The sequence below is a fragment of the Arvicanthis niloticus genome, chromosome 5 (genome assembly GCF_011762505.2).
Source record: "Arvicanthis niloticus isolate mArvNil1 chromosome 5, mArvNil1.pat.X, whole genome shotgun sequence".
In the NCBI taxonomy this organism is placed as follows: domain Eukaryota; kingdom Metazoa; phylum Chordata; class Mammalia; order Rodentia; family Muridae; genus Arvicanthis; species Arvicanthis niloticus.
In genome coordinates, this window is record NC_047662.1 from 86,072,361 (window position 1) to 86,087,163 (window position 14,803).

At 42.9% G+C, this 14,803-nt stretch overlaps 2 protein-coding genes across 2 annotated transcripts in view; one reads left to right on the top strand and one right to left on the bottom strand.

Moving 5' to 3' along the window:
• Shoc1 (shortage in chiasmata 1) overlaps nucleotides 1-6,294 on the top strand; it is an 87,220-nt gene extending 80,926 nt beyond the window's left edge. The window contains exons 25-28 of the mRNA XM_076934894.1: nucleotides 17-148; nucleotides 343-492; nucleotides 1,291-2,209; nucleotides 5,030-6,294. Coding sequence (XP_076791009.1) covers nucleotides 17-148; nucleotides 343-492; nucleotides 1,291-2,209; nucleotides 5,030-5,130 — 1,302 coding nt within the window. The 3' untranslated portion in view covers nucleotides 5,131-6,294. The remainder of the gene's footprint in view (nucleotides 1-16; nucleotides 149-342; nucleotides 493-1,290; nucleotides 2,210-5,029) is intronic.
• A 2,127-nt stretch (nucleotides 6,295-8,421) lies between these two features.
• Gng10 (G protein subunit gamma 10) lies at nucleotides 8,422-14,733 on the bottom strand. Its single transcript, XM_034502458.1, has 3 exons — nucleotides 14,576-14,733; nucleotides 10,942-11,073; nucleotides 8,422-9,251 (listed from the first exon to the last, which is right to left on the bottom strand). Exons 1-2 carry the CDS (start codon nucleotides 14,654-14,656, stop codon nucleotides 10,948-10,950), a joined length of 207 nt encoding a protein of 68 aa, XP_034358349.1. The 5' UTR covers nucleotides 14,657-14,733; the 3' UTR covers nucleotides 8,422-9,251; nucleotides 10,942-10,947.
• Nucleotides 14,734-14,803: the final 70 nt, after the last annotated feature.

Here is a 14,803-nt window from a genome sequence, read left to right on the forward strand (position 1 = left end):
GAAAATTATTTTTTAGGTTATAATTGCCCCCGGAGTAGAAGAGACTGCTTTAATAATTCGACAAATTGCAGACCACAATTTAATGACGTCGAAAAGAGATCCTCATGAATGGTTGGATAAATCCTGGGTGGAGGTTTCACCTTCTAAGGTCACTTTTCCTAAATGTATAACTTAAGCATTTGTGAAGCAGACAGATATGAGTACCTGAATCCCTTACTGATAGCTTATTTTTCCACACTCCCCAAATTGAGTTATAAATCCAATGACAAACATTTCAATCTGTAGACTAAAGTAGGTCACTCTCAAAAGACCCTGGCTGAGGAATGCCACACTGTTTTCCAGGAGGAGATGAACCTACTTGACTTTCCGTGTATTAACCCACTGGTGGCTCAGCTCATGTTACACAGAGCGCCATCCCTGCACTGGCTCCTGATAGCAACGCCTGCTGAGCTTCAGGAGCTGCTGCCCCAGGTTCCAGGCAAAGTACTGAAGGTGGGTGAGAGCCAAAGCTCCTGTGCTCCCTCTTTCCAGTCCAGCTTCCTGTCTGTACCACATGCATTCCTGAATGATGGGCTCTGGCTTTGTTTGGATCTCACACAGGAATTTACTTGAACTAGCTTTCATACAGAATTGTCATTAGCTGCCAACTACAATCTATGGTTTTAAAGCTACCATAGATAATTCAGCACAGTTTATCACATTTCAAGGCATTTTGAAATACTATTGTATTCATAAATACTCAATTAACACATTTATATTTCCCCTTCTAAGAACTTCTACCGGGGCTGGAGAGATGGCTCAGCCATTAAGAGCACTGACTGCTCTTCCAGAGGTCTAGAGTTCAATTCCCAGCAACCACATGGTGGCTCACAACCATCTGTAATGGGATCCAGTTTCCTCTTCTGGTGTATCTGAAGACAGCAACAGTGCACTCATATACATAAAATAAATACTTCTTTAAGAAAAAAAAAAAAAAAGAACTTCTACCATAGTAAGGAAGAGAGCTTTAGAGTTATTGGTGATATTTTAAAATTCTTAGCAAGGAATAGTATTCATGTATAATTTGAATAACTAAAATAAAATCCATTGTATTTGTTGTAAAACTAAAACTTCTCTAAAAAGTGTAAAATTCCACCGCAAGCTGCTAAAAATATGCAAATTACAATGTTCTCTTTTAATGGCATTTAATTATTTCTTATGTTAGTAAGTGGCTCAGTGTAGTCTCTATGAATTTAGCTACATATCATCTTTGTTTTCTAGGCTTATTACTTTTTTTTTTTTAATTTTCAGCATTTTTGTAGCATCACTTCCTTGTTCAAGATTAGTTCTCCCTCCATGACAAAGTCTTCTCAGATTTCATCACTTCAGGAAGATATGAATCAAACTGATCTCTTTATTTCTCAGAGTTCAGCTCCTATCATTCACGAACACAATGAATATTATTCCTATGAAGACTCGGAAGAGACCGTGCTGAAAGGCACAAGCACTTCTTCTGTGGAGCTAAGAGAAACCCCATGCCTGCTGCCATCTGCAGCACTGCACAGTCAGCCGAGCTGCTGGGAAGACTCCAGCTGTGGCCCTGGCACAGTGCAGAATAACCCTTTCCTAGTGAGTACAGAATCAAAGAAAGTCACATGGCCCTCCTTTCCCAGCCAACGTGATTCAGAGTCAGATGTCTTTTCTCTGGGCCTAACACAAGTAAGTTGTGAACCCATAATGCCACTAACTGATTCTCAGAGGAGAGGCACTCATGATTTTCTAAATTGTCCTGAAGCAAAAGGAACCAGAAACATGCAAGTGCCCACACCTGTCTTTTTACCAGAGAGCTCCCAATTCCACCTTCACTGGGACTTTAAGAAAAACAGTTGTAGAAAACAGATTTATTCATTCAATCCAAGCTGTGGAGCAGAGCAGACTCCCTACAACAAATGGCACTCTCAAAAAGATGACTTCTCCAGTAATCAGCCAGAGTATCTGTGGGATGAGTTGGAAGACATCACATGCAGAAATACAAATGCTGGGACTAAAGAGACTTTTTGGAGAGAACTGCCAACAGTTCCCAGTCGGGATTCACTCTGTGCTTCTGATTCTAATGTAAACCAAAGAGAATTCAAGGGCCTTAATTTCTGCCAAAGACCTGGAAACTACTTAGGACAGAGACGGTTCCCTGTATCTTCATCTAACTGGGGAGATTACGAGACACCAACAGGTAACACTAATAATTGATACAACTACTTCCAGTTACGATGTTAACAGCTAAAGCTGTGGGCTGGAGAGAGGCACAGTTGCTGATAGCTCTTGCAGAGGACCCACATTCGGGTCCCAGACCCACTTTGGGCAGCTCACACTACCTGTAACTCCAGCTCCTGGGGATCTGACACCTCTGGCCTCCTTGGACAGACCCACATACAGATGCAAACACATTCACATAAATACAAATAATAAAATTATTAAAAATGATAGCTCCATACTTAGACATCAATAAATGTTTAGTTTTAATTGATATACTTAATATTCTCCATTAACTTTGGGTTTAAAAGAAAATCAAACTTGGTATAACAGAATAATCCTAATTCTTGTATTATCAAATAGCACTCAGGAGGCAGAGGCTGGAGGATCTCTGTGAGTTCAAGGGTAGCCTGATCTACATAGCGAGTTCCAAGACAACCAGGACTATACAGAGAAAACCTGTTGCAAAACAAACAAACAAATAAGAAAAAAAAAGAAGAAATTTAAAATAAAGAAAGCAAACTTAGTAAAGCAGAAGATGTCCATGATTAAAGAGAAGGGTCAGACTCTGTTAGGTGCACGTATTCATTTGGCTAACATTTGTTAGGGTAGCAGGGCTGGTGATGGCTCAGTCCCTGTGGTGCTTACTGTGCAATCATGACGACCTAAGTTTGATACCCAGACCCATGTACAAAAGCCTGGCATCGTGGCCATGGCTCATGGTGGGTCCGAGGGGGGTTGATGTCAGCCAGCCCAGCTTATTTGGTAAACTCTAGGCCAGTACGAGATTCTGTCTTTAAAAAACATCAAATCAAATTAGGATTAGTGGTACCTGAGGGGGAACAACACCTGAGTTTGTCCTCTAGCTTTCATATGCATGTACACACATGTACACACACACACACACACACACACACACACGTACACACACAGACACACAGAGACCTTTTCTACAGTTGCTTACCTTTATTAGGTAATAACCCCTATTATCTTCTCTTTGACGGATGTTTTTGACTTGACAAATGTTTTGAACATTTTATTATATTACCTTTTAAAAGGGACAATTTTTTCCTCATTTCTAGTCATGATGTCTTTGTTTCTATATGATTTCTTACAGCAGTGACCTGAACATCTAGAACACAGTGTTAAGAGCTCATAAGGTATATGCATGTAGCTTTGTCTTGAAAGGTAGTGGGAGAAGAGAAATTTAAGTTTCAAAACTTCTCTTCTCATAGTCTCCTTCCTAAAACCAGAGAAGGGCGGCGGGGGGTGGGGGGTGGGGGGGAGAACAACTTAGGTTCTGTATTTTATTAAAAGAGGGCCTCCTAATCCTTACTGTTTTCACCCTCCCTCGTCCCTGCCTGCCCTTGCCCCGTCCTGATGGCTCCGTCTGTTGTCCCTGTCCAGTAGACTTCCTTCTGCTTTCATGTCACATGTATCATATCGTTTTATCCCTGCCCCATGAAAACCTCCAGGTCCCTTTTCTAGTTTGATGACTTTTAGTAACCCCATACACACATATACAAATTACAATCCATAGTAACCCCATACACACATATACAAATTACAATCCATAGTAACCCCATACACACATATACAAATTATAGTCCATAGTAATCCCATACACACATATACAAATTACAGTCCATAGTAACCCCATACACACATATACAAATTACAATTCAAGTACCTAGTGAAAGAAAAATCTTCACGGCTGTCTTTCATCACCTGGCTGTTCACTTAAGGTACTTTCAGTTCTATCCATTGTTCTGCAAATATTACTTCATTTTTTTTAAGCTGAATAAAATCCTGTTGTTTATATGTACATGGATGCTGTTAATTTCGTTCCTGATGTTTAGTTCTGATTTTCATAACAAGAGTTAGGATGGTGTTGTTTGTGCTTTATTATATAGCTTTTTCCTAAACGACCCAGATCAAACCTCATCCTTAGACGCTAGAACAATTACACATGTGAACTCTATAGACTCTTGAGCATGGACTGCTTCCCTATATAATTCTCTCATTTTCTCCATTAGAAAATTCCAGAAAGTTTCTAATTCTGATGTTTAAGCTTTTAGGAATATAGATGGAATACACAAAATATCTGTGTACATTTTAATTCCCTTAGTTTTGAATAATTTTATTTTGCATGTTTATGTGTGTGGCATGTGTGCATGTGTATGAATGTTCATGTGTGGGTGCACATTTACTGATACATGTGCATGTATGTGTACACGTGTGTGGAATCTGCTGTCTGGAGCTGTGCATGTGTGCGTGCACACACAAGTGTATACACACATGCATGCACACATGTACATGTACATATGCACACACAATTCACATGCATAAATTAATTAAAATTTTAAATAAAGATGGTGGAGTGGAAGATGAACAGCTAATAAGATATAAACATCCTGAACACAGTATGAGCAGTTTCAGTGGTATACAGAGCCAAGGAACAAAGATGTTTGAGTTCAAAGTCAGTCAGAGTGAGCACTGAACTTATTGTAATCTGTGAAGATGTGTTGGAAACCTTCAGAGGTTAGGAAGCCTGTCTGAGTTGCTTATTTGCATTGGTTTTATTTAAACATATTAGAGCCAGGAGAGACTTTAGAGATCATAGAATCTTACAGAAGAGGAAAATGGAATCTGGGCATAAGAAATGGCTTACACAGTCTTTGTGCCCACTGATCTTAAACAGCCATTGGGGACAGGTGCATTCACGCCGAAAGAAAAAAAAACAACCATTTTTTGTATCTACTTATCCCAATAAAATGGTTTTCTTTTCTCCTTTTGACAGACTTAATGTACTCACAAGCACCACAACCCAAGAAACGCCGTCTGATGTATGAAAAAGTCCCAGGAAGAGCGGATGGGCAAACCCGGCTGAAGTTTTTATGAAAAACAGAAGGGACAGTGCCACCTGCCAGATTCTACTTCTTTATGACAGTCCACTAATGAAATTACTTAGGCTTGAATCTACATCAAAGAAAATGCTATTTTTTTACATGTCCTCAGTGTTTATACCTGTCTGCTTGTCTGACTTATCAATTAACAGAATAAGCATAAGACCCCCAAAAGTATTCAGATTCATGTGCACTTCACAAGCTTTTTGTCTTTTTAAAGATCTGGTTTTTCACTTATGTGTATGCATGTGGAGTGTGTGCACTTGAGTAGAGGTGCCTCAGAGGCCAGAGGATCCCAGGGTCCCATCATAGTCCTTGTGTTTTAAGAGTTAATTTTTTATTATTAAATTGTGTGTCTGCATGTTGGAATGTGCATGCTGAGTTCAGTGCCTGTGGAATCCAAAAGAGGGCATTGCACCCCAGAGTCCCCAGAGCCTGTGATGTGCTGGAACCACAGGTCAGTGCTCTGCGGAGCAGCAAGCACTGAGCACTCTTGAGCTTCTCTTAACCACTGAGCACTCTTGAGCTTCTCACCCCATCACAGTCTGACAGTCTGAGTCAAGAAGTGAGCAGCACCCCACAACAAGGGCAAAACCAAAACCAAAGAAGCCCTGTGCAGTTTCCCCAAACCAACTAGAAAGAATAAGAAGAAATGCTTGCAGCCTAGGTTGTGGGAAGGGTTCATATTCTGTTGTTTGTTAGTTTGTTTGTTTTGAGAGAGTCTCACTCTGTAGCCCTGGCTGTCCTGGAACTCGCTCTGTAGACCAGGCTAGCCTCAAACTCACAAACATCCACCTGTCTCTGATTCCTAGCTGCTGGGACTAAAGGTGTCACCATCACCACCACTACCCAGCAAGAGTTCCCATTCTTAATATACAAAACACCCTTCAAAACTAGAGGAAAAAAGGAAACCTAATAGAATAAGTAAAATATCTAAACAGATATTCTCAGAACAAGACAAACTGGTAAATATTTAGAATAAGCAACTTCATTGTTACACAGAGGTATTGTCTACTAAATAAATCACTGTTTTTCATCTAAACGGTTGAAAACTCAGATCCTAGGGTCAGCATGTCAGAGAAGACTACTTTTCTGTATTGTCTGTACATCCTTTTAGAGCCCACTCTAGGAAACTGCTAATAAAATGTAAGATGACTATATAGTTTGACTCAGGACTTATATTACTAAGAATTTATCTTAAATAAACATTAACTGTAACATGAAACCTACTGTAAGTACAGCTTGTGTGTAACAGGTGTACTTACAGACATTTGCCACCAGGAGGACAAAGTGAACACTGAAGAGCACAGAATACCATGAAACTTTATGAAGAAGTAGTGTGCTCCGACTGTGGTGAAGACGGACACTTCCAGTGTGCTCAGAATGATTTGTACATATGGGGATATTTGAGCAAGCATGAATTCCACACTTTCTGATGCATGAGGACTGTTGGAGCAGAGCTAGCTCAGTGGTGTGGTGATTGCCCACACAGAGCTCTGTGGTTCCCAACAGGTCATAAACTGGGCCTGCCAAAGCCAAAGGGCTTGATCCTTGGCTACATAGCTAGTTTGAAACCAACCCTGGAGTAAATGAAAGCTTGTCTCAGGCGGGGGCAGGGACGGGGTGGGGGAGAAGGCTAAGGGAGCTGGGGCAAAGGCCCAAGAGAAAGGCGCCAAGCTGGCCAAGAGGCTTCAGTAAGTTCTCAGGCTGTAGAGCAGCCCTGCTCCACCCCTTCCCTCCAGGTTGTCTTTGATAACCTCTGCTTTTGTTTTTGTTTGTTTGTTTGTTTGTTTTTCTTTTCTTTTTCTCACTCTTTTCCTCACACAGAAAGTGCTGTACTCAGCAGTTCCACGGGCTGGCCAGGGGGCTGCCAGTCCAGAAGCAAGCATGGGTCTTCTTTCTAGATGAAGCCTACTGTAATACTGTTCTCTCCTTCACCAGCTTCAGGTGCATAAAGCTGTGTTTTCACTTTGCTTTGAGTCCCATAATTTTGTCACTGATGAAACTTTTTAGTGTTAAACTCCTAAACCCATTTTTCTCTAGCTTATTTTTAATGAGTAGATAATTTAAGGCTGTTTAAGTTTTCCATAGCAGTAGCAGAACACTTCCAATTCATGTTTTGTAATGAATATAACAAATACCAAAATCTAACACTGCAAATGAATATAACAAATTACACTGCAAATGAATATAACAAATACCAAAATCTAACACTGCAAAAAACGTAGTTACAGACACTCACTTTTACCGGTGTAAACACTCTAATGGAGTATGACCAGGCCAAATAGAAACTAGCAACACTTAAAATCAATCAAACCCCATCTGAGTATAAAGAGATCCATGACAAGGCATGTATTAGTATAATTCTTCATTAATGTATTTGATACATTTAAGGAAAAAGTATTTATTATAAGCATTATCTAATTTCTCCTAAGATATTTTACAAAGTTCTGCATCTGTTTTTTTAGTTTGCATACAAGTAGATTTCAGTATGGGCATTTTCATAATTTGTTTCCAGTTTTTAAAAATTATATTGTTTAATTCAGCAGCTGCCAAGGCAGTCTCACTAACCCATAAGGTAGTTTTTGTCCTCCATATTTGAGAGAGAGATACAGAACAAGTACTGAATTTCCTCAGATAACTTTCAGGCCCAGGGTCCCTTCTTTACACAGGCAGATTTCCTTCTGTTAAACCAGCTCAGCAGGTGTCAATCCCTCCTGACACTGCTGGATCTGACTTGCTTACATTTAGGACAGTTATATCTGTATAATGTTTGCTGAAGGAGAGAGTGAATCCAACGATTTAGTTTGTAATGGAAATCTGGAATGCTTACTGAAACTCTTGGTAATTGAGACGGAGAACAATATAGATAACGCTAATGGCAGGGAACAGGTGTCTGAAGAAACAAACAAAAAGAGTGTAAAAATTCAGACAAGGTTAAACAGATAGTAGAAACATCAAAAGGACACTCAAATTATGAATAATCTGGAATCCGTTTACTGATATCTGAGCGATGCCTGGGATTCGGGAGGTGCAGCGAGGGCTTTATTTTATTTTATCTCCACTTTGTATTCTCTCGAACTTCTCCATGGCGAATGCCATGCAGGGTGAGGTCAGAGGGCACTGTGGCTGGGAACTGAGGGTGTTTTTCGTGTTATGCTCACATCCACATTTAGAGACATTAACAGAATTCTACAGATTCCAACCCCAATCCCACCTGCACTCACATGCACCAGCAAACGGAAATTCATGGGGCCCAAAAAACACCACCAAACACAAACTACTGTTGTCATGGAAAATGATGAATTAGGCAAAAATTTTATTTCCAAGCTCTTCAAAAGTTATTAACAAACACAAACTTTCCGTCTAAAAGTGTCCCCAATTAAATCAAAGGCACATCACCCCAATAAAATATGTGTGACATGAATTTTTAGGTTATAATATCTTCATATTTTGTTTTTAACCAGTTGCTATGTTCCAAATGTAGACCACATTTAAACATTTTTAAAGGCATGGGCATATTTTTAAAAGCTGCAATCACAATTATAAGTTGTAAAGTCTAGGAACTAAAGAAAGATCTAAGTGGCTTCACACAGGCGGGGCAACCTAACAGTCAATCTTTCTGCTTGCTAAGGAGCAGCGAGCGCCCAAGCTTACTGTCCAAGTCAGACCATTTGCTCACTGGGAAATGAAAACGCTCTCCTTTACAAAAATCAGGATATCAATTATTCCCCCAACTTTATACTTTGTTTAATTTAGTAACTGTAAATTTTTATGAAAAAATTTTTATTAGAGTATAAAAATGTTAGGAAAATTACAAATACTCAGTTTTTGGAAATAAAATATTTCTGTCCTGGAATGCAAATACCCAGTAAATAAAACAGGCCTCTGTCCCATGCAGGGCTGTACAGGTTCGGTGAGGGAAGAGAAGCAGCCAGCAAGTCTGGTAGTGAGGTTATAAAAAAAAAAAAACAAAACAACACATTGATTTCTGTATAATTTTGACCTAGGACCAGGCCACAGAGAAATGATTTGGCTCTTGTAATCCGTTTTCCTGGGACTTGGCAGCAGTCATCCATCACCACGGCACACCGGCTTCCTCAGCAAGCTGTTTCCCTGTGGAAGAGAGTTTGGTTGGTTTTCACTTTAGTGAGATTTACTTGTAAAGGAAACTTATCATTTCACAGAACACCAAAAATGCACAATGTAGAAAAACATTACACGAACGCAATAGAATATGTAAGCATGCGCTTGGACAGACAGCGCTCGGGACCGTGCTTTGTAAAGGAGAACTGCGTTGTCACCGAGGGCAATTATCTTGGCAGCCTAGTGTGCCACTCCCTTAACATGGAACTTATGTCTGATAGCAGAACCAGCCCCTCAATTCCATGTGAACAGTTTCCTTTTACAAATATGTGAAAAAGATGACCATTTACTGTATAAACACAAAATTTGAAATATGTTGGTCCCAGGACTTATCCTTGTCATCTTTAAAAAAATATATGGAAATGTACAGGGGCGAGGGCTGAGACAGTCGTCATGAGTTAGCCAGGTCGCCCTTGAACTCACCCAGTTTTAATTTCTTTAGACAGTTTTTAGGTTGGTGGGTAGGCAACAGTTGGAGACTGCTAGACTCATACCCTACATCAGGGCCAAGCCGGAAGTGGGGAGGTCTGAGCGAGAATGGCTGCTTCCTCTAGACACCACAGTAGCCAGGGGCAGGAGTAGAGCGGCTACGACCTGGGCATGCGCACTAGCAGCTTATCGTATCCTGCATTCTCATAGAGAATGGACAGGATCTATACTTTTAAAAACGGTTTTAATGAGAAGGATTCTTTGATAAATCTTTCCAGAAATTGAAGCATTTGGAGCACTACAGTTTATAGACGAAGGAGCTGCAGATTGTTGTCATGAGCCAAACTGGGCATCTTGACAGTCACTGAGGAAATGCCCTTACTCAGAACACCAGGAGGCCACTTAGCTAATTATTTCAAGATCCACTTACCAAGAACGCCTGAGGTTCTGCTGATCACATGAAAATATATCTTGTATAAACCTTCCTCTGACATATACTAGTTTTTCATGTCAACGAATATGTAAACAAACTATTTTCCTGATGCTGGCTTTCCAGGGTGAACAGTTCTAGAAGTCTGCATCAGCGCCTGCCTGTGTAACTCACCCTTCCCTTCTGAATCTGTTGGGGGTGGGGTACCATCTGGATTAAGTCGTTTAAAATCTTGTAATGTGGGCTGTAGTTTTTATGTTTGTTCATCTGTTTGTTCTGGTATCTTTATTCTGACTCTGAGTTGCTTCAGACATCCTGGGTCTCATTCATGGTCAGCTTTGTGTCTGTCCCTTGCTGTGAATTCTCGGTTCTAAAAATGCCTTCTAGGGTTCCCTGTTAAAATGCCTTCTAAGGTTCCCTGTTAAAATGCCTTCTAGGGTTCCCTGTTAAAATGCCTTCTAGGGCTCCCTGTTCCTGTTTCATGTCTTGCCTTAGCCCCGTCTCTGACTTTTTCCTTTTCCCTCCTGTCACTATTCCTGAGTGCTCTAAACGCTGCCTTGCTATGTAGTTGTTTTTAACTCTTGAAGTTGTACTGCTTTCTATAGAACTTTTGTAATTTTCATTTTTATCTAAAGGATTTAAACTTCATTCTCTCATTCTTATTTACTATAAATCATTGAAAAGTTTTTTTCTTAACATAGAAATATAAAACCTCAATGCAAGACCTCTGTTGCCCAAATCCTTTGGGCAGCTCCCTGAAGACACTACGGCCCCAAGATGACACAGTGCACCCCAACTCACCAGTCTTCAAAGTAAAGCACAGGACCTGGGCTCTCGGAAAGGGTTGCTTCCAGCTGGAACACCGAGCAGCAGGGCGTCCTTGCACGCATTCTGTATGCAGTACTGTTGGAGCTCTGCAGCTGCCTGAGAGACCTGAGACAAAGCAAGCAGTGTGAGCCCTGCTCACAGCCAGCCTGCGGTGGGACATCCAAGGCTCTCAGCTAATTCCAGCTACTCATTCCCACAATGGAAGACTAAACCATCTACAATTGGGTATAGGCTACTTTCAGATTACTTTAACAAAAAGGAAATGCAACTCTAATCCATTTAGAATTCTAGTTTTAAGACTGAGGTAGCAGGGAAATGGCTCATTCTCAGTTCCCAATAGAAATATGTAAAACATGTACTGATAATCTAAATTCGCCATGTGAACAAGGCTGGAGCTTTGTCCAGTCTGTGCAAACAAGTGATAGAATTATTCTACTATGCTTTTCAGAAAGTACTGCTTGCTAGTTAAGAGTGTGGTCTCTGGGGCTGAGGGTGGGGTTCAGTGATAGAATGTTTGCCTAGCACAGGAGAGGCCCTGGAGTAATCATAATCATAATCATAAATAAAACAGGGTTGTTATGTTTTAGCCATGGTTTGTGTTTGTTCTTCAAAGGTTTATATGTTGAAATTTAATCTCCACTCTGAAGGGTAGAAACTTGTTTATGTATTTTTTTATAGATGGGTATTTTATCTGCATGTACATCTGTATCCCAGAGGAGGACACTGGATCCTATGAGACTACATTACAGATGGTTGTGAGCAACTGTGTGGTTGCTGGGAATTGAACTCAGGACCTCAGGAAGAATAGCTAGTGCCTTTAACCACTGAGTCATCTCCCCAGCTCCAAGAGTATAGATGTTAGACCCTAAAATAAACTTTAAAAAAAAAGTCACTCTGTCTGTGGCATTTAACAGAAAACTGACTAATATATGGTGCATGTATGTTACACCTGCTTACCATATGTTTATAGTTGCCACACGTTTCCGAAAGTCCTTAGGGATCTGCTTTTGGAGCTAACTTCTAATTGGTAGTTCATAAACTATAATCAGACTAACGTTTAAGATGATTTTTTTTTCCATCAACTGAAACTCTATGTTTTCCCATTAATTATAATTGCAGCTAATGGTTTTATGTAAGTTGCTGATTTTCAAAGAAATGCAGAACCAATCATGCCCAGAGACTGTGTATCAGGGTACTGGGTGAGCTCCACATGTGGGGAATAGGAGACTCAGGACGCCTGGGGAAAGGAGACCAACCAGACGCTAGCATAGAGAGCATGGTAATAAGGTAAAGTGGGGTGTGCAGAGAAACAAGCTGAGGTCAGTCAGGACCCTCGGCAGAGGCAAGCGAGAGACTCTGGGAGGGAAACAAACCTCAAACCCCAAGCTGTCTCCTACCATGGAGGTTGGATTGTCCCATTCTCTGAAGAGATGCCAGAAAACCAGTGCCTAGCATATGTGTCTCAGTGTGCCAAGAACATCCAAGACTAAGCCCTGAAATGAAGCTGACTAGACTTTGGAATGTAACTCCCTTGAAGTACTGCCCAAGTTCACCTGACTGTCGTGTGTGTGTGTGTGTGTGTGTGTGTGTGTGTGTGTGTGTGTGTGTGTGTGTGTGACAATCCCTTGTCAAGTACAGGTAAGAGTCTCTTCCCTCTATAGTGTCCACAGGTTGAACAGGCATTTGATTCAGTTTTCCTTCCAGGTCTGATGCCCAATGATACCGAGAACTTTCAACAACTCTACTTTTAGTTCCCTATTTTCTCTCCTCAGACAGTCTTGTTCTCTGCCAGGAGCTCCAGCCAGCATTGGAACTGCTTCCTTTGGAAAGTGGGGGACCACAGCTTAAATCATCGAGGGTGACGCATTTACTTTTACGCTGAGCTCACAATGACCACTAGGTGTCGCTGCTCCCTGTATGTCTTCAACATCACCAGAAGCCGACTCTGCTCGCTCCCTCTCTAGTCTGGGTTCAACCTTTTCAAGCCAGACCTTGGCCTCTGACCCCACCCCTACTTTCTGGCATACTTCTTGCTCATCCACCATCTGGATCTAACTCCTTTAGCTGTCTGCCCTTAAAATCCTTGGTGGTCATGCTAGCGAGGAAAAAGGAACCACAAGCGGTACAGGGCTCCTATGTCAGTGTCGAGGTTATGACTGCCCAGGCTGAGTGAGCGCCACAGTGGACAGTAAGCACTTCCTTCACCCTTTGCTAGCTCCCGGTCCACTGTCTCACACAGCTTCCTCTTTCACAAGACTCATCGGCAAGACCTGTAATCCGTAATCAGAGGCACTCTACACACATCTTTCTTCCTGTCCTCGAAGATGTCACTCCAAACCCTTGTCTCTTCTACATTCACCTTACCTCCATTTTCCTTGAAAAAATAAAGTGATAAAATAAATAAATCTTTTCTATTAACCCAAAACTCTTTATTTTCGAAGAAATATGAAGTTATTTCTTTAAAACTAGGTAATTTTTTTTTAACCTGTTGGGCTTCCACTACACCTTACTGGCACGTCTCTGTATTCCATGACTCTGTCCCTTTACCTTGTAAACCTGGTTATCTAAAATCATGTCATTAGTTTGTTTACCGTATCCACCCGAATCCCCTATTCTTCGGGGTAGCACCAGGTCGAAGGCTAACAGACTACTGAGGAAACTGACTAGCATGATGGGTACGTCCATGTCTAGCCATACACTGCGAGTCCCACTAGCTGCCGATCACATATTCCAGCGAAGTGAACACTGGCTGTGTTTGCGGGCCTTCATTTTCATTTTATCTCACGGGTGCTTTGCCTTCATGTCTGTGCATCACGTGCATGCCTGGTGCCTGAGGAGCCCAGAAGAGTGCATCGGGTCCCCGAAACTGACATTACAGATGGTTGTGGGCAACCGTGTGTGTGTGTTGGGAACTGAACCTGGGTCCTCCAGAACAGCAGCCAGTGAGCTGAGCCATCTCTCTAGCCTCCCCACCCCTCTTTTGACAATCCTCTCACCTTTCTCTTTTGAACTGTCCCCGGCAGCACGCTACAAGGTCTGCTCTTTGTCTATTTCACGCTCATATTTTTTAATGACCTCTTTCGGCCTTGTGCTGTGGGCTTCTGTCCACACAATGAAATCTCTCCTGGATATCTCTGTAAAATGCGCAGGTCCAAAACAGAACAACTCACTTCCCCATCTCCCTCCCGATCCCCCAGCGTGGCGGGGGCAGCTGAGGAAGGCCGAGCATCCTTCTCCCGCATCCTTCTCGCCCACAGCTGTTCATTCGGTGGCCTCCCTCCCCATCTCTAAGCAGCATCCTCCTGCAGCCCTGTTGGCAGAGTCCAGGCCGCCAGCGTGTCGCCGCCTGCTCTGGACACGCCCACGGGGCCCTCCGACTTGGTCCCTTGGACAGGCTGCGTCGCCGGAAGCACCCAGGCTGGGGCCTCCAGCGCTGGCCCGGGGATCGGGCCTGGAACCACCCCGCGTCCACGCGCGGCTCGCGAGCACCCGAGGCCCCGGCGCGCGCCCGGTTCGACAGCCCCCACTTCCGCCGGGCCGCGGCCTCCTGCTCGCCGCTCAGTCGGCGGCGGGGCCGGCACCGGGGTCGGGCTGGGCGGGCGCTCACCTTGATCCTCTCCACGCCGGCCTCCAGCTTCAGCTGCTCCACCAGGCGCTGCAGGGCGCTCACGCTGGCCCCGGAAGACATGGCGGCTAAGGCTGCGTGCGGCGGGCCGGGCTGGGCGGAACCGCAGCCGAGCGGGGTGCCGCCCCGGGGCGGGGAAGCCGCCGTGCCCGCCCCGCTGTCCCCGCGCTGGGGTCGCGAGCTGCCCGGCCCTGGTCGCCGCTGCCTCGG